The sequence below is a fragment of the Astatotilapia calliptera genome, chromosome 3 (assembly GCF_964374335.1).
Source record: "Astatotilapia calliptera chromosome 3, fAstCal68.1, whole genome shotgun sequence".
In the NCBI taxonomy this organism is placed as follows: domain Eukaryota; kingdom Metazoa; phylum Chordata; class Actinopteri; order Cichliformes; family Cichlidae; genus Astatotilapia; species Astatotilapia calliptera.
In genome coordinates, this window is record NC_137424.1 from 19,042,314 (window position 1) to 19,066,807 (window position 24,494).

A 24,494-nucleotide genomic window follows, 5' to 3' on the forward strand; every position below is an offset into this window, starting at 1 on the left:
TCATTGCAAATGTTTCAAGCAATTTGTAGCTGTATCTTAAGATATTTTGTTAATAATATAGTATTTTATATTGTTTTTTTCCCCATATTTGAGAAATATTTAACATGTAAAAGTCTGTTTATGTACAATTTGGTGATATTAGCCCTGATTATTGGAGGAACTTGTACATGAAGCAGATTTCTGAGACTTCAGATTTGAAGGTTGTTGTCATATAATCTAAATGATGGCAGATTAACGTTCCCTACCTCTGTCCTACAACCACAGGACTCCTTTGCATTCGACTGATAGAAATTTCAAGCTCAGTGTTAATGAAGATTTCAAAGGCCTTAGTGCAGGGGTAGGGCACGTCTAAAACCTGCAGGGACACCGGCCCTCGAGGCCTGGAGTTCCCTACCGCTGCCTTAGTGTGAAAGGAATGAAGCTGTAGCGCCTCCCAGTGGTTGAAAAGAGGTACACAAGAGGTTAGAAATAAGAGGCTGTAGAAATAACATTACAGAAAAGCAGGACATGCTCAAGCAAAACATTATAGAAAGTCTGTCACGGTTCTGGGTCAGTTTGACCCAGTATTTTGAGTTGTCATGTTTTTGCAGGTTTAGTTTAGTTCCATGTGTCATTTTCTGTCTCTCTCTCTATGTCGAGTCTGCGTCTTAGTGTGATGGTTTCTTGTTCCTGTTTTATTGTGAAGGTCTGCGTCTCATGTGAGTGTGTTCAGTTTGACCTCTGTCTCGTCTTGGTGATTATTCCCAGCTGTGTCCACCACCTGTGTGTAATTCCCCTGTGTTTCTCTGTGTATTTAAGTCGTGTTCTCTGTCATTGTAGTTGCTGGTCCGTCTGTGTGTCCACCATGTCTCACCCGTGTGTTTGTGCTCTGTAGTTTAGTTGTTTCCAGTCTAGTTTAGTTCGTGCTCCATTTGCTGTTTGTCCATATTTATTTTTGTGTTCAATAAACCACCTTCACTTCTCCACTACTGCCTGCGATTGGATCCTCATTTATTATTTTCACACGGCTCTCCTCACCCGCCGTGACAGTACGGACCAGCCAGATATGGATCCAGCGGCAGTCACCCCACCTAGGGAGCTTCAGGAGGCCGTTATCGACTCTGCTTCTAAATTGATTTACCAGCTGTTAGAGCATGAGGGAGAAGTGTCTCTTTACACTGTGGAAGCCAGCCTACAACACCTTATTTCCAGTTACCCCTGGTTATTGGACTCACTGCGTCCGCTCGTACAGAATTTTGTTCTTCACGAGCTTCACCTACACCCCCCCGCCGCTACCGCTCGCCTGCTCATGCAGTGATATCATCAGTGACAAGTCAGGTGATAGAGGCTAATGCAAAATGGTGTTTCAGTGAGGCACAATTTATTATGACAATACTTTTTTTTTTTAAATACTCAGTATGAATTAAACAGGTTAAAGGTCAATGCTCTGTTGTAATATAAAGACAAAATGATTGACAGCAGCCCAGCAATATCAGTAAAACGCAAATTAGCCACATGGTGCAATGTAAGGAGCTCTGTGATTGGTTAGGAAAGGACAGACTGGCCACCTCGATTTTTCTTCACTGCACATTGTTAGCCTTTACAGAGCAAAGCTATGGATCAAAGTGCTTTTGCTTTACAAAGACATTCAGCGTCGGTATTCACTCTTTTAAAATGCCACTGAACACTGGAGTGAAATGGAGCCCTGATCCTCAGAGTTTTATTGTTGCTAACATTTCTTATAGATAGCACAGATAGTGCCCCACTGCAGTAATCACTCATGTCTAGATATTCCTGTTAAAAAGGAGTTTTTCCTCCCCACTGTAACATGGCAAACATAGCAAACGGATAATCCAGCTGAAGCTTCAGACAGCCGTCAGACAGTGAAACACTGCCATCTGCTGGACGCGAGTAACACAGACGCTGAAGGAAAAGCACTCAGAAGGAAAAGCACGCACACTTGGAAGACTTGACCATTTGCACAAAATGAATGGCTGACACTGGACAGATGAGAGAATGTGGATGGTCACACCCTCGTGCATTAAAGAGGGCTTTCAGTTCATTGAAAACACAAAACCAAACACACAAAAGACACAATGAGACAGCTGATCAGTTTGCTTCACTAAATCATCGACACAAGCCGTGTTGTAGAGGGTACTGCAGCCGTGGCAGGATATCATCTTAATGTGGCCCTGACACTCCATCGTACGCCACAAAGCTGTGAATAAATGAAAAGCAAAGAGGCATCATCACTAACATAATAACTGTAGAAGTTATCCCGCTGCATTACATTTATCAGGATATCGTAATAAATGTTCATATGTTGCTTTGACCCATCATTGTTGTCATTAATATCGCTACGTGACACTGGACACTTCCTGTCATTCATATGTCCTGACTTTGTGATCAGTGTAGCAGCTTGAAAATAACTGCTTGGTTAACAGCAGGTGTACAGGCAGGTGCTCTGATCAAATAACATGTTTGGCTAAAGAAACAGAAAATAAAAACATGTAAATAGGAACACCCACATCTCTACTTCTTCTTCTATTTTCCATTTCACACTTACAAAAAAGTTCTCCTGCGTAGGTGTTGAGACAAATATATGTCAATTTAATACTTCAGACAGGCCCCAGAGCAGGTCTGAACAATTAGTCCACTTAAAATCAAAACTGCAATTTGAAACCATGCAATTAGCAATTTTGCAAAGAAAACTTGGCTAGGCTAAGCTAAGCTAACTGTTAGACAAAGTAGAGGAGTTGGAAGAGTAAAGGATTCTGGTTAACTCCAGTTCAACTTAACATTAAATTAAACTGACAAATATCATGTTTATATTCATATCTTAGTCTTTTGATGAGCTCTATCTTATAAATCTATTAGACTCAGACGAGGTCGGCACAGGGACAGGCCTCGGGGGTCCAGGCCCACCCGGTGAAGTCCTTCTTCCCCAACATCTTCTGATGTACTTCATTTATACATTTTGGTAATGAAGTACTTAAACTACCACCTCACTGATTAGTTATTGCAGTGTGAGTTCAGTTCAATTAATCAGGTCACAGTAGTTTAGCACTTCTACAGCAATCATGCAACCAGCATGACTGAGGAGGACACTGGGTGGACGGGCTTTGCAGGTCAGACTTTGAAACGATCTTTTATTGTCATTACGCCAAAAGCAGTGAAATTATATGCTGTCCCATTCAGTGCAAATAAAGAATCTGTGTTTACTGACAGGACAAAGCACTGAACATGATTTCATCTGTTAACCTGGACAAATTCCAAAACAATTCCTTATTATTTCTTTTTCTTAAGTAAAACCAGTAAAAGCTTCTACTTCAAAAATATGGACTTAACACTGAGAGCCTGATATTTTAGACCAGTTGAATTTAGATGATCTTTTTTAGTTCGTTCAGTTTGCTGGTTCTAACGACGACGGTCTTCATCAGTTTTAATGTCACTGTGACTCATATCTCTGCATGGCTGTTTTGTTCTGAGTGCACTGTGACAATGAAGTTAAGATCCGGTGATCAGCACAGCAGCCTGGGAGTGACTGCTTGGTTAACGACAAGGTTTACAAGACCTGATCAAATGTCACACTGGAAATATTTTGCAAGTGAAACAGCAAATGAAAAAATGTAAATATGTTAACTGGACCACCTACATTGTTTCGAGAGCAGAACTAAAGAGTGCGACCCATCACTTCAGTTTCAGCATATAATTTCTATTTAACACTCAAAAAAATCTGTTGTACAAGTATTAAAAATATATTCACAAATGAAATTGACATGCCTGAGATGAAAACATTACTCATACAAGTTGTCAGGTAAAGTCTATAGCACTGTTACATCTAAATATGTACACTGAGCTGGGACGATGTCACAGATCTGAGCCTCTGCACCTTCACTATACGTTTGTGTATGTCAGGCCTGTCCTGTATCTCTCCACCACCTGATCCAACACACCACCAAATCCTGATCAGCTGATCATCTCTGCTCCTCTAATCACCTGAATATCCAAGTATCCGAAAGTGTCCATCGATCTGACAATACAATTGTAAAACCGATCACTGACCTGTGCCCTAATGTGTTCTGTGCACTTGTGAACACACTTCCTTATGGAGTACGTTTATTAAGGACACTCTTTCATTAGCACACAGGTTCAATAACACAACAAATAACCTCCAATAAACCTTTTAATAAACTGTCATTGGAGGCTGATGTGTTCTCTCTTGGCTTGTTTTCTTGTTGTGTGCCACACAGAAAATAAATGCATGGTGTCTTAACTCACTGATACAGGGATATCAATGAGCACAGAGTCCAGCCAACGATGGCACAAAGTCAAACCTCCTTCAAGGAAACTGGAGAGTCCAACACTGGCATTGAGGCTACCCCAACAATATCAATATGGTGTAACTTCCTGCTCTAACTCAGGCTCCTTCCCCACAAGAAAGATGATATTTTATGTACTCGAAGTCAGACCTGGAATCTGCGGGTCAGACTTCCTGGGCCCCCGACCCCTGACCTCTGAGATTTTCATGTCTTGTATTTTATAATATTTATCTTTTGTTCTCCTGCCAAAATTGTAAACACTGTCATCATGCCATATTGCACTGTTGTTCGATCAGCTTCATTAAATATACTTTTATATATACTTTTATCCTTTGTTTTGTTATACATCCATGTAAATCCTCATATGAAATTATTACAACCAACTGGTAGTAAAACAAAAATAAACGTTGAACATCTCCATAAACTGTCATAATTCTGCTGCTACACTAAACACTGCATTCGGTGAGCACACTAAACTTACGTAAGCTGTATATTTGCACGGTGAGAGACCTGTTTTTGCTGATTTGTGTTCAAATACAACAAGATCTTATTTAAACTGACTGTCAGATGTTGCCTATCCAGTTATGTAATGAACCCACTATATACATTAACCACAGACCCTTCACCACATCTTCATCACCTGCTGTTCCAGACAACCAACTTATACCTGAACCACTGCAGGTTAATCATCATCATTAGTAAAGGAAAAAAGGTGAGTGTCTTATTATTTTTATTTTGCAGTGTGTCATTGTTACTACAGAGCACACTGAAACATATGACAGGAAAGAATAACTGAGTGCAGAAAGGCTTTTATATTAAATCGGATTTAAACTTTGTTCTTAATGAACCGGATCTATTATGACCTGGACTTTTATCTATAAAATGGGCTTGTGAAACCCAGAGGAAAACTCTCTCAATATATCTGTAGATATAAATATATATTTATCCAAATCACATCAAGTAAAAAAGGCAAAATGACAAAATTTAAAAAAATAATAACAAAAAGTATAAATGAAAACACAAAATTTTAAGGCAAAAACAAATATCTTGATGTCTTAATACGATGAATATAAAATATAAAGTAATACAACAAGGTTAAATATCTAAACATTTAAACTACTTCAGCTTTTCAAAGCTTCTTTTTCCAGTTGAAAATGACATCATCACGCCTGAATCTGCTTCCAGGAGCCGTCCAGATCAGGCTTGTTCAGGATATTTAGAAATCGTCCTAACAGTTGAAAAATAAAAAATAAACAGAGAACAAAGTAATATATATGATTAGAAATAAATAAAAAAGAAAACTATAAATAAAACGACTTCTTTCATTTAAAGAAAAAGGTCTATCAGTCCTCTTGTCGTGTGTGTTTGCAGCTCACAAAGACGACTTACTGAGCTTCAGGATCCAAAAGGATGTATCTGCCAAATTCTTAATGTGGAAAAACGTCCATGTGTTTTCTTCTCCAGGAGACGATGAAGACACTGTTTGTCTGCATGATGCTCGTGCTGCTCTTTGCTTCCGGATTTTCCAAAGTGAACAATTTTCAACCAAGCGAGCACCGACCTGAAGAAACACCTTATGAAAAGTTTAGAAGACAGCATGTAGATGCTAAGATGACTGAAAAGCTGTGTAACACAGAAATATCAAATAGGAATATCTACAAACTTGACAACAGTTGTAAGGAAACCAACACATTCATCCTCAGCATTCCAGCAAAGGTCAAATCCATTTGTAGAGGTGATGGGAGGTACGATGAAAATAGCGGCATGACGTATAGTACCGCAACGTTTCGCATAATTAAATGTAAGCTAAAGCATCAGGGAGCCAGGAAACCCAGCTGCCAGTATGAAGGCAGGCTTCTCACTAACAGGATCATTGTCGTGAAATGTGAAGGGAAGTTACCTGTGCACTTCGATCGGGACCTTCTACCCTCTGAGCGCAACGATGGCGAGCAACTGTGAGGAAAGAGTGGTGTGGAGGGGGGGCGTGGTCTGCGATGCTGCTGCAGGTCAGATGGATGTACCTGCGCTGCATTTGCTATCACGCCTCGCCAACTTAAAAGGCTTTGTGCTGTCTGAGTTGTTGGTGTTGTGGATGTGTTGGCTGGCAGTCCACAGACAGACTGATTTACACAACTGTGGAAAAAATTAAATTAATAAATAAAATTGGAAAACATAGATGTGTCATTATTTCATATAGATTTCAAATAACATACCATTTGATGTCAACATGTTTTAGTTGCATTTGCAGTGCTCGTGCTGTTATATTCTTATGATTCTGTTCATTTTATGAGTGTATCCTTCAGCCTTGCTTCACATATTTACTGCTGCTTGATCAGCTTTAGTCCTGCTAGCATCAGCACAGGTAGAAACAGATCACACATCAGAGAATCGGCCGTGCATCTAAATGCAAATGGAAACTAAAAATGAAAACATAGATAACTGAGCTGAACTTCATAGATCTGAAAGTTGACCAATGCATACATAGTGCTAAAAATCAGGTATCGGGAAAACACATTATTTCACATTATGCTGATGTCAATTGTTATCCTTTTTTAAAACTATATCATATAATGAAGTCTGTTTTGAAGTTTACTATGGTAAAAAAAATATTTTAAGGCTCTTCAGATATACTGTAACTTCATAGGTATGAACCATCAAAGCATTTTCATCATGAATATAAAACTTCATTAGGTAGATCTGTTCAAATACTCATTAATGCAAATATCTGATCAGCCAATCACATGGCAGCAACTCAATGCAGGTGTAAAAGGTGAGGTCTAAAAAGAACCTTTAAGAAAATATGAATCATCTTAATCAGTCTTTAATTATGAAGCAATGGCCTAACTCCCTCTGACAAACAGACCTGTGGCAAAATTTATAAACCACTTTTGACTTTTTCCAAGGTGAACATTGTCTGGCAGCAGGTGCCCTTCCCCTCCCAGATCACGGTTCATATCTGATTTTCAGCTCTAAAGTTTATTTTTCTCTTCATAACAACTGTGCAAAGGATGATTTCTGAGGATGATGACTCATTGAAAATGCTTGGATGCTGACAATTATGCAGAGTCAGGCATGGAAAGGCTGCTCTTTGTGACAGGTGGGTGCTGTCATACATGGGTGTAGCTGCCAGCTGTCCTCGAGGCTTCACCTCTGCTAAACGTGTGTCTCTGAACTTGACCTCGTCTCATAAACTCTCCTGTGATTTTTATTTTGCATCCTTGGTTATTCAAATGAATGATTAATATATTAATATGAATCTATACAGATTTGTCCACACTGGATATGACAGTAAGAGTTAGTAAAGCTCTGTTAACGTGTCCCTCTACAGCCTGTTGTTTCTTAGTTTCACCAGTGAAACTGAATTAAAAACAAAACATAGATGACATATTGTCGCCTAGGCAACCACCAAGCTCCCAGTGCCTACAGACATTCACTAAAACATGCTGGTCATTGGATCGTTTGAATAAATACCTTTAACTAAATATCAATGTTTTCGACATGTCTTAGTTTACATTATTACACAGTTTATAGTGTTAATTCAACATATACTACAAAATAAAATGACTTTTTTTAAAGTACATTTGTGGACATTTTATTTTCAAACTATCCAATCACAGAATCAAATGCACAAAGCCTGTGATGTCATCAAAGGCACAAAGCTTGTGATGTCATCAAAGGCACAAAGCTTGTGATGTCATCAAAGGCACAAAGCTTGTGATGTCATCAAAGGCACAAAGCTTGTGATGTCATCACATTCTGTCATTGGAAGGAGAAATTCAGTCAACTGTAGCAACTCTTTGGTGGCAGAACTACAAAACAACCTGTTTGTTAAAACCAAGATAAGGAAGACACAGAGACGCAGAAGCAGACGCAGACGCAGACGCATATAAAATGGCAGAAGCACAGATGGAAGTGGTCGTGAGCCCAAATATAACAGTTTTGCAAAGATCGGAAAATGACCTCAAAAAAGCCCAAACACCAAATCCTGAAACACGTCCTCTGGCACAAGTTCAAACAGAAGTGGTCGTGAAAGGCAAGAAAAAAAGGGGGCAAAAACAGAAAAGAGTGGCTGAAGAACCCAGACGACCGATTACTCGGGCGTATGCTCGGGCTCTTCTAGAAGCCCAAAACAACGTGGCTGATGGAAGCAACCTGAGAAATGAAGAAGTGTCAGGAAACCCTGAAGGAACCTCTGAAAGGGAAAACCCTGAATCCCTCCCTATGTCAGAACCAAAGGACGACGTGAATATGGAGACAGAGGCAAACATGAATAACGCCAGTGGACAAAACCCTGGGCCAAATGGAGGGACGTGGCAACATCAGCCAAATCCCAGATTTATACCCCATCATGGCAGAGTCCAGTATGATTCATGTTGTGAGATTGCTGCTCTCAGGCATCAACTACAAGCTTCCCAAAACCACCAGAACGAGCTTTACTGGAAACTGGTAGCTGCTAATAAGAGGGCTTCTTATTACCAGTCTAAGGTGACCAAACTTCATGCACAGATGATCGCCGACAAAAAACAGCATGAAGAAACAATTAAAGAGCTCATAGAGCAACTGGAGGAGGCTAATGATAATAATAAGCCTGATAAGAGCAAAACAGAGGTTCAAGCAAAGGACAACCATGTCAACATGGTTTAGTTGCATTTGCAGTGCTCGTGCTGTTATATTCTTATGATTCTGTTCATTTTATGAGTGTATCCTTCAGCCTTGCTTCACATATTTACTGCTGCTTGATCAGCTTTAGTCCTGCTAGCATCAGCACAGGTAGAAACAGATCACACATCAGAGAATCGGCCGTGCATCTAAATGCAAATGGAAACTAAAAATGAAAACATAGATAACTGAGCTGAACTTCATAGATCTGAAAGTTGACCAATGCATACATAGTGCTAAAAATCAGGTATCGGGAAAACACATTATTTTATATTATGCTGATGTCAGGGCTCTGAGTGCGGGCAGGTGGAAATGTGGATCCAAATGCAGGACTCCGAGACGAAATGTAACTAAAACCACAGCTTTTATTGCTGGCATGAAACAAAAACAGAAACCAAACCATGAAACCAAGCAGGAACACACAGGCAGGGTCTGAGGGTACGACGCGACACCAAGCGTGGGAAAACACAGGGCTTAAATACACAGGGTAGTAATGAGGGAATGGGCCACAGAAGGGAGACACAGCTGGGGGAGCTGAACTTCATAGATCTGAAAGTTGACCAATGCATACATAGTGACAACACATTATTTTATATTATGCTGAAGTCAGTTTTTATCCAATTTTATAACTATATCATATAATAAAGTCTGTTTTGAAGTTTACTATGGTAACAATTCATCTTTTTAGGCTTTTCAGAAACACTGTAACTTCATAGGTATGAACCAACAAACCATTTTTCATCATGACAATAAAAAATAAATCTAAAGGAGATAAACATCACAACTGTTCAACCAAGCATTAAGTCCATTTTGAAACAAAGAACGATGTACACTCAGCCAATCACATGGCAGCAACTCAATGCAGTGTAAAAGGTGAGATGTAAAATAAAACAATTAAAAATATTAATTAATCTTAATCAATCTTAAAATATGAAGCAATCTTCTAACTCCCCTTTACATACAAAGCTGTGGCCAACCTTACAAACCATTTTGAATTTTTTCCAGCCGAGGCGTTCAAAATAACCAAACTGCTAATAGTCACGGTTTAATTTGGGCAGCTGCCTGCCTAATATAATGTAAAATCATCACAATATTTTACACAAAGAGAGTAAATGTATCCTTGTACTCAGCTAAGACAGCTGGGCTGCTGTGGCTTGTGTTTATGTTCACAGTGACATCTGATTTAAAAGCAGACTGTCATGGTTGCGGCTGTGTGCAGGCAGGATGAGGACCCAAACGCAAGCTCACGGAGGCAGGAATGAACTCAAAACACAGCTTTATTGCTGGAGAGAGAAACCATACAACCTAAACGAGGAAACTATAACGTAATACACAGAGAAACACACGGCCATGAATGAGGGAGAACGCGACACAGAACTGAGGGAGACGCAGACATAAATACACAGAGGGTTAACGAGGGAAGTGGGAGCACACGGGGAACACAGGTGACACTGATAATCATAACAAGACACGGCAGGAGTGAACGCAACACTGACGGGAGACTGTCAAAGTAAAACAGGAAGTACACGGAGGTTCAGAGAGGAGGAGAGACAGCACGGGGAGAGCACGGACATAACGGGCTGGGAAAACATGGAATAAAACTCAAGGAGGGGAAACGAGGGCTCACAGATACACAGAGGGGCACACAGGAGGTAATCAAATAAGGAACATCTTAACAGAAACCATGGCATAAATAAAGAACAACACACAAAACATACGAAAACTAAGAATGCTGGGCCAACATGGCCCAGGATCATGACAGACAGCAAAAGACACTGAGCAGCATATCAGTCAGCATGGGAAAAATGCCATAGATTTAAGGAACCAGGCTAAAATAATTGGTTTCTAGTGGGTTCTATTGTAAGTGCTCTATATTTCAGCATGACATACTGTATGCATCCTACACTGAGAACCCTTGAAGCTGATCATCAGGGTATGCTGTGTACTTCTTACACAGAAGATAAAATAACATGCAAAGATTTTAGATGGTTGTGGTTGGTCCTTACACACAGATGTAAGGTCAAAAAAAAAAATCACCCACAATGGATCGTTCACAGACGCTGGTCCAGTGGAACCCACTTCCACAAAGGCTGCACCTGCTCTGGCAGAACAGGAAGCATCAACTACAGAGTAGCTATTTTCATAATTAAGACATCAACTATAGGTGTTCCCAAAATGTGCCATGTTGTCTGCACACCTGACAGCTCAATAAGTCCTGTGTTGATTACAGATGGTGGTTGTTTCCAGAAACAGCACTTGCATAAAACAAGTACAGAGCACTTTATGAGCCAACCTGCTTCTTTAATGAGCATTTAGGTTGTTTGTATTCAGTGTTCACAGATAATATGCTCATTAAAAGGGGGGATCCACTATGTCCTTCTTCACAATCCTGTCTGCCAACTTTAAGAAGAAATCAGAGTGACGCAGAAGCTTTAAAACAGTGTTCAGAATAATCAGTGATGCTTTTATCTGAACTGATGACAGATAAAGATGAACGTGAGTGTGGCAGAAGAGTCAGTTCTCCCTCTTTCTTGGAAGTATACAAAAGTCTGTTGTTTCTAAAAAGTTCATAAACAAACAACAAGTTCTTACAGAATGAGACGTGAAGCCTGGAGACGAGCAGTTCAGACACGCTGTTATTAAATTCTACCTGAGCAGGTTATAGTTCACCTCAGTTACGGAAGAACAAATAACACTTGGCTCTGGGAGCTTCAGTTTTTATACACTGTCGTAGCACCACCCTAAGCCATCATTTGCATCAACACCTACATCACTAGCCCAGCAGTTCTAAGAAACTTCTCTGTTTGTGGTTCAGAACCTAATGTGACACCAATGAGCACAACAGCATGCAGCTGCAGGTTGTTGTTCATACCTGGCTTTACAATAAAGAGCCATGTTTGCAGGCAGCTGTTTGAAGTTTTGTGTAAAATATCATTTTTATAGAAATAAACCAAATGTGTCTAAATATATTAAGTAAACAATCAGAATAAGAACATTTTGAAATAAAATCCAAAAACTGCATCTGGCTTAGTTTTTGTTGAATAAATAATGACTCTGTGTAATATGTCATGTGTTGTATATGTAAGTTGTATTTGTACAATGAAGCCAGGCTTTCTTTGTGTTAGCTGCCTGACAAAACCTAAAACTCTAGTCAGAGATTGCAGGTGTCACAACAGACATGATCAGCTTTCTCTGTCGATCCTATCTTTCTGTTTCACACTCTGTGCACTCATAGAAAAAATCTTTAAAAAAAACAATCACATGACTCTTCTTCCACACAACATGATCCCTGAGTGCCGCCTGCTCCAACCAGACATGTTCTCACAGCGACGATGGTGATAATTAAAATCTACAAAGAACGTGATAAACATTATTAAAATGCAGCACTGTTAAAGCAACGTGATTAATGCTGCATTAAAATGAGCCTTTAGCACATAGAGATGATTCAACAGTTTCATTTGACTTCATTGTTTCTAAGGCAGATGCTACACCAGTGAAGGTGCACTTAGTTTTCACACACTGCTTCTGCATTGTGTCTTAGTTTTAGTGGATTAAATAATGACACAGTGTTTGTTTGTTTTTCTTTAGTAACAAATGACCTCAGACCAGCTTATAATATTTTATAAACAAATAAGCATAAATGCATAAACTCAGCCTGGAATCACATGGGATAAACATGGGATGTGCATTTTTTTATTTGTTTTGTGTTACTGAGTCTTGCAAGAATGCCAACCTTACCAGCAGCAGCTTGGTTTTTTTGTTTGTTGTTTTTTTAATTGAATGAGTGCTGAAAGTTGAGCAACAGCTGTGACAACGAGAGAAGATGGAGCCAATCAGAAACAACTGTGAAAATGTACAATATGCAAGCTAAGAAAGCAAAGTGTAGCAATGTTGCCATCATTTTTGTTATTGTGGGATTTTTTTCAACATTCACTGAAAATCACTTCTCTCATATTTCCTCTTTATTATTTTCATCACTGTTTAAGAAACGTAACAAAGTCTTATAAAGCATCTAAACCAGCATCATGAAGTGATGTTTAAAGATGGCAGCAAGCTCACAGCATCTCTCAACTCAAGAGCAACATTCAAAGTGCACAGGCTGAAGGAAAGTATTGATTTTATCACATGCAATTACAATACGCCTTTTCATCTGTATCTGGATGTACAATGGGTATCGTTGTTTGTCCCAGCAGTTTACAATACAGAATGTGCACGTCTGTGGGGCTTTTATAAAGATTTCTATTTGCATTGATACAATTGCTTGGATCACAAATTGTTCTAACTTGATTAAAGTCACCAATGATAAAGGTATTCTTGCGCTTACAGTTACCATTATTATCTCTGTTTGCTATCAGATCATCACATCCCCCTTGTGGGATCATGTTGATGATATGCTGGTTTTCTGAACATGTCCGTTAGTCATGCAGAGCACAGTGCCAGAGAGCGCCACCAGCAGGAACATGGAAGTCTTCATTGTATTTCTATATCGAAAAAGTAAACAGAGTGAATATATAAATCAGTATTATTTCATTTCATTTATTAACTTGTTTATTTTTGTTTCCTAAATGTTAATCGTGCTTAACTATTAAAGTAAAAATACAGATAGATAGGAAACTCTCTGAAAAGTCAAACTGTTTTCAGTGAGTTTATATATTTGCCAGAGGAAAGGTCAGAATCTGCATATCTGACCACTTTGAATCAACTTATATCTAAACAGAAATCAGTAAAAGTTCAAATCAGTTTTTTTTTTTTTTTTTTTTTTTAAATGACATCAGAAACAGCAGTATGCGACATTACGTGATGGCAGAGCTTCAGTTCATCCTTTGTCATTTTTTTTTTTATAAATAGAACAGGGGGAATGAATGAGAGAAAGAAAGAAAACCAAAGGGGAGAAGAGACGGTGAGAGGGGGGGGGAAGAGAGAGAGAGAGAAAAAAAAAAAAAGAACTCCTGGGTCACCTGTATGGAGAAAAAAACAAACAAACAAAAAAAAAAAACAGAGGAGACAGCAAACAACAAGGAGCAACATAATAATAGAGAAAACAAAGCACCATCACAATAAACTAGCTAGTCATAGATATCAGTATTTACTAAATAATAAACGATATTGTGCAGCACGCAAGATAGACAGCGCACAGTGTGCTTTGAGGCAGCAGCCAAGAAAGCTTTAGTCCGCGTCTGTGAATACCCATGTGTGCATACCTGTGTGGATCAGCATGCTTGCATTCCAAAGGTTTCTCCATGTAATGATCTGCTAGGGAGTGTGGGGGGGCCACAGCCCCGTCCTCCAGGGTGTGAAGCGGGTATGGAGGAGATCAAAACTCCAGACATCCAGAGGCCCCCAGAACACAAGAGACCATGGAAGACCAACAGAGGGGCAGCCGCGCCACTGTTCCAGTAAGAGCTGAGGAGAGTCCCAGATGAGGGCTCGCCCAGCAGCCGCGGAGCAGAAGTCAGGGGGAGTTGCAGTGACGCGCCCGTGAGCTCCGCCGGCCCCCAGCTGCGCCTGAGTGACCGAGCCCCAGGCCGAGAGGCCGGGGGCACCCCACCTCCAAAGGCCCCAGGCCCCAGGCCCCGACAAGCGGCCGCCAAGGAGTGAGCCGGTGTGTACCCGGACGCCCACCCCCAGACACAAAGAACCACCAACACACCGACACCTGAGGGAGTCCGCCACCGGCAGGGGAAGTGGTGGTGGGTGGAGATAGGCCTCCAAACCTTGGAGGGCCTGAGGTGTCCCCAGAGAGGTGGCGTCTGATACCCAACCTGACATATAGACACAGACATACAGGCACCCACAGACACAAACATCCATTCCCACCCTCATGCTCTCATATGCACTCACTCCACACTCAACCAACGTGGAGACAGACATAAAGAGACGCTGTACACACAATCACACTCCCCAAGCGTACTCTACAAACCGGGTCTAGGTACCCTTGCCCCTGGAGGGGGGAATTGCACCCAGACCCAGGTGGTGTTACCCTTTTCCCTGCGGTGGGGAGAGGCAGACCGCCCTGACTCCGCAGCAGCAGGGAGGCCCCACACCCCAGACCGCAGTCGGACGGCCAACTCCTCCCACTAGCCCTCCCGCTCCAGTTTATCAATATCCTCACTTATGAGGATATTGATATCCGTATAACTGGAGTTATTATAGATTTTCATACATGACATTTGTGAAAAAGGCGAGGGTGTCAGGGTCCCTGTGTCTACCCGCTCGCCTCAGTGTGGCTACATGTGTTTTTTTGTTTTGATTTTGTCCCCGCTCTCTCCTTCCCTCCTTCTCTCGCTGCCTGGGCGGAGCTCATCTGTGGGCTCCTGCCCTTGGCCCACGCACCTGGTGACACCTGTGGCTCATCACCCAACAGTGTTCCAGTCCCCTTATAAGATGGCAGCCCTGTATTTCTCGTCGCTGGACCGTTGCCGACTCTCGTCAGTGTTAACCCCAGCTCAGTTCGTTCTCGTGTTTCCCTAGCGATCTTCTTACAGTAACCTTTTGCATCTCTGTGAATAGATTTCCCTGGACCTGCCCCTGTGTTACCTGAGCGATCAAGTGTGTGAGGATTGGAGCGAGCTTTTGTGTTTCTTGTGGAGTGTGAAGAGGAGCGTGGAGCGTGGATGGAGTGAGGACTTTGGAGCGTGTGTGGACTGCAAGTGTCTTTCCCCCCTCCTGTTCGTGTGTGGATTCCCGGAACCCGTCTTTTCCCCACTGTGTAAATAGATCACCTGGTGCTTCTGTAAATAAAAAACCTTTATTGTTCCCCACTCAGAGCCTACGCGTGAGTCCGTTCAGTCCCGTTGTGACAGAGGGTAAGGACGTAAATCGACTGGTAAAGAGGGACTGGTGAAGAGTCTGCAGCCGCAGCACCGATCCATCTGTCCATCTCCTGTTCCCTTCTCTGATCACTCGTGAACAAGACTGCGAGTTTTGTAACTTAATAAAAGCAGTAATTTGTTTGCCAGAGGGCCCCTTCCACGTCACACCCTGTTCTTTCCTTCTTGTCTTATATGAAAATTCACTTTGTGTAGCTTTTTGAGAAATTGTTAAACTTCAGGAAGATTCTGAACATGCCCCATCGTTTAGCCAGCTCTTTGGAGCTGAGCAGGTTCAGGCCTGTTGTTGTAAGTTTTATAAAACGATCTCATTTAAACGAATAATCCAGCTGAAGCTTCAGACAGCCGTCAGACAGTGAAACACTGCCATCTGCTGGACGCGAATAACAAAGACGCTGCTTTGACGGGTGAGGGAGTTTCAACAAGTCTGCAACGACTCAAGCATCAAACTACAGAACTATTCTAGCGGACATGGTGCTCTAATGACTGCTTCATTAACGCAGGTCAGAAAGGATCAAACATATCAATAAACCATAAAACACAAAACGTCTCTTATTGCCCAGGGCTCAGGAAGTGAGTGTGTTCCTTATAGCCCAACACGTTCTCACTCCCAACTCGTCAAACGTGTGACGCATGGTCAGGCTCCCTCTGCTTCACTTATGGACCATATGGACCACCAGGTAAGACCATTTAAACGGACAGCATTTATAGAATGACTATTAAAAGTCAGCGAGTGTCAGTAATGTTAATGTGGTTATGTTAGTAATACACCGAGTGCTAATATAACAGCTTTAAGATGCATTTGTAGATGTTATTACGTGTTTTACCGTCTTTATGGTGCTAGCTTAAAGTTACGGTGTAAACGTTAGCTTATATTGGAGGAAAGCTGTTACTGTTTAAACGATGTTAGCACAGAAATATTAGCTTCTGTCATGACCAGTGTTGGTCAAGTTACTTGAAAAAAGTAATCAGTAACTAATTACTGATTACTCCCCCCAAAAAGTAATCCCGTTACTTTACTGATTACTTATTTTCAAAAGTAATTAATTACTTAGTTACTTAGTTACTTTTTAAAAACACGATTTACAACCTGAAGAGGTGATAAAGTGATAGATCTTTCAGCCCAATTCTACTTTTTCTACATAATCCATCATACAAAATGTAATCAAATGGAAAAGTCTCTTTTTTTAAACTTGTTTTATCAGTTTTAATCTTTTAACTTTATGCATCAAGCAAAACATTTAATTATATGCAACATTCTCTGACTTGAATAAATTAGTTTAACATTTAAACCTATTTTCTACACATTCCAGCACATAAAATAAAATATTTTTTGTGTTTTCACTCACTCTTTCAAACAGATGCAAGTAAAACACAGCAGAAAATAAATAAAGTCAAAGACTCAGCGGTCCTTTTGCTCTATTTTCACCTGTAAAGCAGGAGCAGGGTAGGCGGAGGGTTACCCTGGTGTAGGTGTGCTGCGGTCAGTTGAAGAATCCGCGCGAGTGTCTCTGTGAGTTTCCCATCACGTCGTAGCTACTCGGTGCTTGCTCGGAAGTTTAGGGGTTTTTTTCGCTGTAAAAATAAGTTTTCTTCCCACGCACGATGGATGCTAATGTTTTTGTCACTTTTTATGGAATCAAACTCAAAGTAAGGTCAGTACTTCCACACTTTAAACGCTGCACGCTCATACTCTCTCCCGCACTCATATATTATCCATTGTTGATCTGCACACAGCTGCTGTCACCAACGTCGCACTTGCTTACGTCACTGTCATGAGACATTCTCGCAAAAAAAATCACGGTTTTAGTAACGCAGTAACGCAGCGTTACTACGGGAAAGTAACGGTAATCTAATTACCGATTTTGCAATAGTAATCCCTTACTTTACTCGTTACTTGAAAAAAGTAATCAGATTACAGTAACGCGTTACAAGTAACGCGTTACTGCCCATCTCTGGTCCCCAGTTTACTTTTACACATTCTATCACCACTGCCACACCGAGACGCGGCCCGAGTGGGCCGACGCCGCGCACGGAGACGAGATACCTTACGTGTTCGGCGTACCGATGATCGGTGCCACGGACCTGCTCCCGTGCAACTTCTCCAAGAACGATGTGATGCTGAGCGCTGTGGTCATGACTTACTGGACTAACTTCGCAAAGACTGGGTAGGCCTCATGTCACAGTAGTGTAAACTGTACACGTTACTGTATGTTCACTGACAGCCTTCTAGTCATCTTGCATACTTGAATCTAGGTTGCTAGTTTAATTCCCGTGTGGCTTTGAAGAATTGAACATACTGGTTCACCAAAAGCATCCAGATCCCAGAGCAGCCGGTTGGTCTTAGATAGTTTAAAGGTTGCACAGAGAATGGGCCTCCTGTCTGTATTCAGTGTATTGATGCCACATGTTACTTATAATGGAGACTGAATATAACTTTGAACTGAAACGTTTAACCTTTATGCTCCACCAGGGACCCCAACCTGCCCGTCCCTCAGGACACCAAGTTCATTCATACCAAGCCCAACCGCTTCGAGGAGGTCATCTGGACCAAGTTCAACTGGAAGGACAAGCAGTACCTTCACATCGGTTTGAAACCTCGTGTCAGAGACAACTACAGAGCTAACAAAGTGGCCTTTTGGCTGGAATTAGTCCCTCATCTTCACAGCCTGCACGACGTGCTCTTTCCCACCACTACGCGCTCCCCCGCAGGCCGTGACCCCGGCACCATGAGGCCCAGAAACAACGTTCCTCGAACCACTCGTCATCCTTACCCTACCTTCCCATCAGATCCTGAGCCCGAGGGCTCAGAGCGCCCGCCCCAGGACCTCTTTCCCAGACACACCCGCGACTACTCCACCGAACTGAGCGTGACAGTTGCAGTTGGAGCGTCGCTCTTCTTCCTCAACATCCTGGCCTTCGCCGCCCTTTACTACAAGCGTGACAAGCGGCACGAGATGCGCCGGCACCGGCTGTCCCCTCAGCGGGGCGGCCCCGCCAACGACCTGGCTCACAGCCAGGAGGAGGAGATCATGTCCCTGCAGATGAAGGACTGGGAGCACGACGCTCACCACGACATGGAGCCCCTGCGACCCCACGACATCCTGCGGCCCGCCTGCCCTCCCGACTACACCCTGGCGCTGCGCCGCGCCCCCGACAACGTGCCGCTGATGACGCCATACACCATCACCGTGATCCCCAGCACCATCACCAGCATGCAGCCTCTTCACGCCTTCAACACATTCCCCTCCACCGGCCACAACAACACCCTGCCCCACCCCCACTCCACCACCAGGGTATAGTAGGGACAGGCCCGACACAGCGCCACCTAGGGACCAGGAACACTGGCTCTGCTACCGCTCTGGAAGGGAGGCCTCTAGACGTGGGCCTTCGTTCTGTCCTCTTATTCTCTTCTTTCTCCAAAAGCAACTACACCTGCTGCGTCATGTGCTGTGAAACTTGGCAGCTCCCTCCACTGGTGGCATGTGGAGGTGCAACTGAAGTGTCCAGCAGCAGATGAGCAGTTTGGGGTGGGTGACTCAGATCTTTCAAAGATACTGTTTTCAAAGACGGTCTGCTGTTTCCAGGCTCAAGACCTCCAACATTTGTCAAAGGGACGAATGCTCCTCGCTCCTCGCTGTTTTCTCTTTTTTACGTTGGCGTCATCTCTTTTTCCATCTCCTGTGTGTTATGTGCACATTATGCTTCTCTTTTCTACATCCGTGTTTTATTACTGCTCTCTTCCTCTCATTTGACACGCCTCCCTCCTGCTCTTCTCTAAAAATTCCCGATCTGCTGAGCAGTCTGGAGGGGGGAGGCGTACACTAAACATATAACTATGAAAACACTGATATCTTTCATTCGACCAGCATTTTTAGGTGCCAAGTAAGTACTGCTGTGTTTCATTTCTCATCGAGGGAGAAGAAAAACCAAAGAAAAATAGAGTTTCGCTATTTACCGTCAACTAACAGAGTTCTGTCATGTTCTCATGACAAAGTGCCAAACTGGCCTCAGTCGTGATTTTCTTTCTTCCATCTTCTCTCTTTTTGTTGTTTTGTTTGAAGCATTTGTTAAATTGTTGTTTTTTATTGTGTGGAAAGAATTTTTCTGAAAATATAGATATAGAGAAATGATATTATATATAGTTCTATATAAAATGTGTACAAAGGAGAAAGTATATAAAAGGGTTTTCTCAGTGGGGGATCTATGCATGAATTATTTTTAAAGACGCGGGGAAAAGGACACTGTACCTGTCGATGCACGTTTCCCAAAATCTAAACGAGTCATATCGCTCCATGTTTGCTACTTTTGGTTTTTGATTTTCTCCCGCAGAGTAAGAGCATCGCAGGAGCATCGCAGGAGCATCGCAGGAGCATCGCAGGAGCATCGCAGGAGCATCACAGGAGCTCCTGAAGTCAAACGACGCCTCCCAGCACTCATTTATTAAAACGGAGTCGATGCCAAAAGTCTTAAACGTTAGAATCAAAGCAACAGCTGTGAACTCAGTCATGGTGTCATGTGCAGCCTCCGTCTTACTGTCACTACTTTTTCATTTTAGGGTACGTGAGGTAAAGCGTCCGTCGATGTAGCTTGATTGTACAAAATTATTTTTCTACGTTATTAACAAAACAGAGCAGAGACTGATGCTGCTCCTGTCTGACCCCCTTATGTCTGCCACATGTGTATTCTGACTTCATATCATCACTGCTCCCTCCCTCCTCCTCTCTCCATCCTACACCGCCTTTGTTATTTAACACCGACCCCCCCAAACTGATAATCAGACAAATTCCCAAACAGCTGACTTCACTGTGTCGACACCGTTCCTGACTATTTCTGACCTCAGCTCAGCTCTGCTATTATCCTCACATTAAGGGTTCGTTCACCTGCCTGCAGATGATCTGTGAGCTCGTCGGTTGTAAATTAAACTCTAAGCACACTGAGGGTAACCGGGAGGCGTTCAGGGCCTGCAGTGCAGAGCTGCAACATGAAAAAAAGGGATGGGGGCTCAGATCTCCTGAACAGGGTGGAAACAACACGGTGGGTTTGTGCTGTTTGTGATTCCTGCTCCGTCACTCTGGTGGAGACGACTGCAGCTCAGCAGCGCTCCCTGCTGACCCTCTGATGAAGATGTCAACAGTATGTAAACTGAGCTGATGTGCTGCTGTTTGAGCCCACGTGGTAGCGTACGTCCAGTATGGGAGAACTTAGTCACCGGTGCTGTCTTTGCTTGTGCTCTAGCTTTAGCCTGTTTGATTGTTTGTTTTCTATTTTATTACTGCCTAAAAGGGGAGGTGGGGGAAACACATGCCTGACTTCTCCTGTCAGAGGTTTTGTAAGCTCAGTGGAAGGGAAACGTGCACAATGTAAATCATAAAACAACTGAGTGGGGCTGTGCTGCAGGTGGATCAGTGCTGTGGACAGTAGCTGTGGAAAAGAGACTAGACAAAGACTCTCAGCCTTAAATACAGGACAGAGGATGATCCGATCATCTTTCAGCTAACAGTGTCGAGCAGAAGGACGGCCGGCTGATGCGTCCGTACGAACCCTTTTGTACTCACTCCTGTGTATAAGGAGGTGGCGAGGGGTTGTGTAGTTAACCTCAGTGATAGGTTTGTAGCATAAACCTATTCGTTGGAACGTTAAGGACAATTTAATTACATAGCAAAGCAAGACACGAGTAGGCAAAGTTCTTCATGTTTCCCGTGCACGGGAGAGAACCGGACAAACGCCGTTCCTTCGCTTCACCCCAGTTGCTCTCGTCCGCTCCCCCGTAACACTGCTCTTTTATTGAGGTTACATGAATATACATATGACGTTCATTAACATATGACGTCTACATACAAACAAAGAGTACGTTGCCTGTGCGTGCGTGCGTGTGTGTGTGTGTGTGTGTGCGTGCGTGCGTGCGTGCGTGCGTGCGTGCGTGCGTGTGTGTGTGTGTGTGTGTGTGTGTGTGGTGGGGGGGGTCAGAGTGTGACCCCATAAAGACTTCCCTAAACCTGCTGGTCTGGAAGTCCAGCAGTTCATCTAAACAAAAGGCACTTAGCCTAAATCAGATATAGATACATTTATCCTAAATGAACAGAGGGAGTGACTTTAAGTCTGATTTCAGACTATGTCAGTATTAGTTAAGCCAAGAGTCGGGCAAAAGCTTTATGACCCGGAAAGTTCTAATTCCCACAACATATTGTTGGATTAGTAAGCAAAACTTTTCTGTGATGAAGATTTTTGGGGTTGTTGTTTTAGTGATGGGTTCATTCTGTCAGTTAGCTTTGGCTTGTTTTCTTATTTCAATAGAGGGAGTTTTACTAAACATGGACATGTCGAGGAGCGGCTCATTATTTCTGTAACAGTGCACTTAGAGAAAACTGTCAGGTGTCGCCCCCTTTGGTGATGATGTTTTGTGCTCTGATGAGCTAATAATCAGCTCTCTTTTCCTCCTTCTTTGTTCTAAGCAGGCCTGCAAGATTGAATTAACAGCGCTGTAAAACATTGTTGTGAGAGCAAATATAAGGTGAGCTTTTCCAGATTACAATGGGCTGAGGAAAAGGTCACCTGTGGGAACCTGCGAGTTCCTGTCTAAAGGATTGCAGCGAGTCAATCCAGTCCAAGATCATAAAGAACTCTTTTTCTAAAAACAAAAGAAAGAACAAATAAATGAGCTCATATTGATGAGGGTGGAGAATCTGATGCTTTGTGCGTGAGGCTCCACTTGTCTGCTGTGCAGCCGTGACAAAGACTGGACCAGCGTTAGGATGAGTAGATGTTGACAAACAATTCACGACGCCGGTAAGAAAAGGGTGGATGCTTTGCTTTGCTTTTGGCAGGAGCACAAGAGAGAGAGAGGGAGACCGAAAGGTTCACATGAGAGTGGAGCTGCAGACTCCACCCTTGGGCGGCTAATTTTGGGTTGCTGATGTTTGCTTTAAGAAAATGTTGTTTTATTGACTGGGTTTAGATGATGGTGTCACATTATATTGTTGGGAAAATGCCAAATGCTGAAGGGGAGAAAATGTTTGATATTACTGATGTTACCATTAACCAAAGCAGGCCACTGTAGAAGTCAATGACATTTTATAGAAGGAAAACAGAACCAAAGCCAAATGTAGGAGTTATATAGGGGATTGGTGGACTTGTCACATTCCAAATCCAGTTATGGAACAACAAACACTGGTCCAAGGGAAAGGGCAGGTGATACGAGGTGGTGCTGGAGGGAAACGAGCAAAGTAAAGACAGCAAACCTATTTTGGTTCGATTTGATAAAGTCAGATTAAAAGAAGTACCATGACACTCAGAGGATCAACGTGAAACTAAAACATACGCACATTTTGTATGAAGCACATGACTGATAACTGTTGTGTTTTAAGTTTAGTTTCTTATAGCACAGAGTGGATCACAGTGAGGGAAGGACAGGGGGGGAACTGAGTTTAAATGTGAAGTTGATGCTAATATACAGGTTTTGTTTCTAGGTCGTTCTGGGGATGCAGGCTCTGGGTGGAGCCAGGAGTTGAAAAGATCGAACATGATAATTAAACTGATTTTATTATTTAAACACAGGTTTGCAGGCCCGGAGCAAATATACTCGAGAGGAGAATCGCTGAGGTTTCCTGAGAAATGATCTGATGAACCTTTTTCTTTTAATTTTCTAGTTGTGGTTTTGTTTGACACATGAAGATGTGTCAAAAGGGGGAGTTTTAGGTCTAATTTGAAACAATGGATTATATGATCGATGATGCAGTTCTACACTGCAATCATCGAGTCCATCCTCACCTCCTCCATCACCGTGTGGTACGCTGGAGCCACTATCAGGGACAAACAGAGACTGCAGCATGTTGTGCGCTCTGCTGAGAAGGTGATTGGCTGCAGACTCCCATCTCTGCAGGACCTGTACGCCTCCAGGACACTGGGGCGTGCAGCTCAGTCACAGCTGACCCTTCTCACCCTGGACACAGTCTGTTTGACCTGCTCCCCTCAGGCAGGAGGCTCCGGTCCATTCGCACCAGAACCTCTCGCCATAAGAACAGTTTCTTCCCCTCTGCTGTTGGACACATGAACAATAACCGTATGACTGTTCCCACCACTACCACGTGACCCTACGCTGTGTTCACTGCATCATTCCATGTTTGGCCCTGATCACCACCTGCACTCATGTATATATCTATCTACTTAGCACTTTTAATCCTTATTTTTATTTAAGTGTTATATGACAGTATGTTTGCACTGAAGCACCGCAGCAATTTCCTAATGTTGTAAACCTGCTCAACATTTGGCAATAAAACCGTTTTTGATTCTGATTACTGTCAGCATTTTAATCGCTAGTTTAAAGGCTGCAGCTGTTGCTCTAACATAAATGTAACAGGCCTCAGTGCTGGTTCTAATAGTCTGAGCTGCTTCCAGCTTTATTTGTGAAGAGCACAGCAGCTTACAAAACACGTAGCTAGCTCGTACAGCTGCGACGTTAAACTTTCATGAGCTAAGATGACCTTAAAATAACGGGGCTACGTGTGGTGATGCTAGCGTTAGCCACGTTAGCGCGTTAACTTCACAGGTGGTCAGACTGAGTAAACAGGCACTAAGTCAGAGGTTGGGCTCTCCGTTTCGCTGCAGGATCCCTTCATTCATGCAATTTATGCAGTTTATTAAAGTGCAATTGGAAAAAGGATTTTGAAATGCAGTTTTTAAAAGCATTTCAAAAATCAGTTTA

At 42.5% G+C, this 24,494-nt stretch overlaps 1 protein-coding gene and 1 long non-coding RNA gene across 3 annotated transcripts in view; one reads left to right on the top strand and one right to left on the bottom strand.

Moving 5' to 3' along the window:
- Positions 1–12,631: 12,631 nt before the first annotated feature.
- LOC145425249 (TELO2-interacting protein 1 homolog) overlaps positions 12,632–24,494 on the bottom strand; it is a 276,230-nt gene continuing 264,367 nt past the window's right edge. For both annotated transcript variants that reach the window (XM_080298280.1, XM_080298281.1), the window contains exon 7: positions 12,632–13,441. In XM_080298280.1, the coding sequence (XP_080154406.1) occupies positions 13,376–13,441 (66 nt within the window). In that variant the 3' untranslated portion in view covers positions 12,632–13,375. The remainder of the gene's footprint in view (positions 13,442–24,494) is intronic.
- LOC145425348 (uncharacterized) lies at positions 15,253–15,718 on the top strand. Its single transcript, XR_013906015.1, has 2 exons — positions 15,253–15,388; positions 15,471–15,718. It is a non-coding gene; the product is annotated as an uncharacterized LOC145425348 (long non-coding RNA).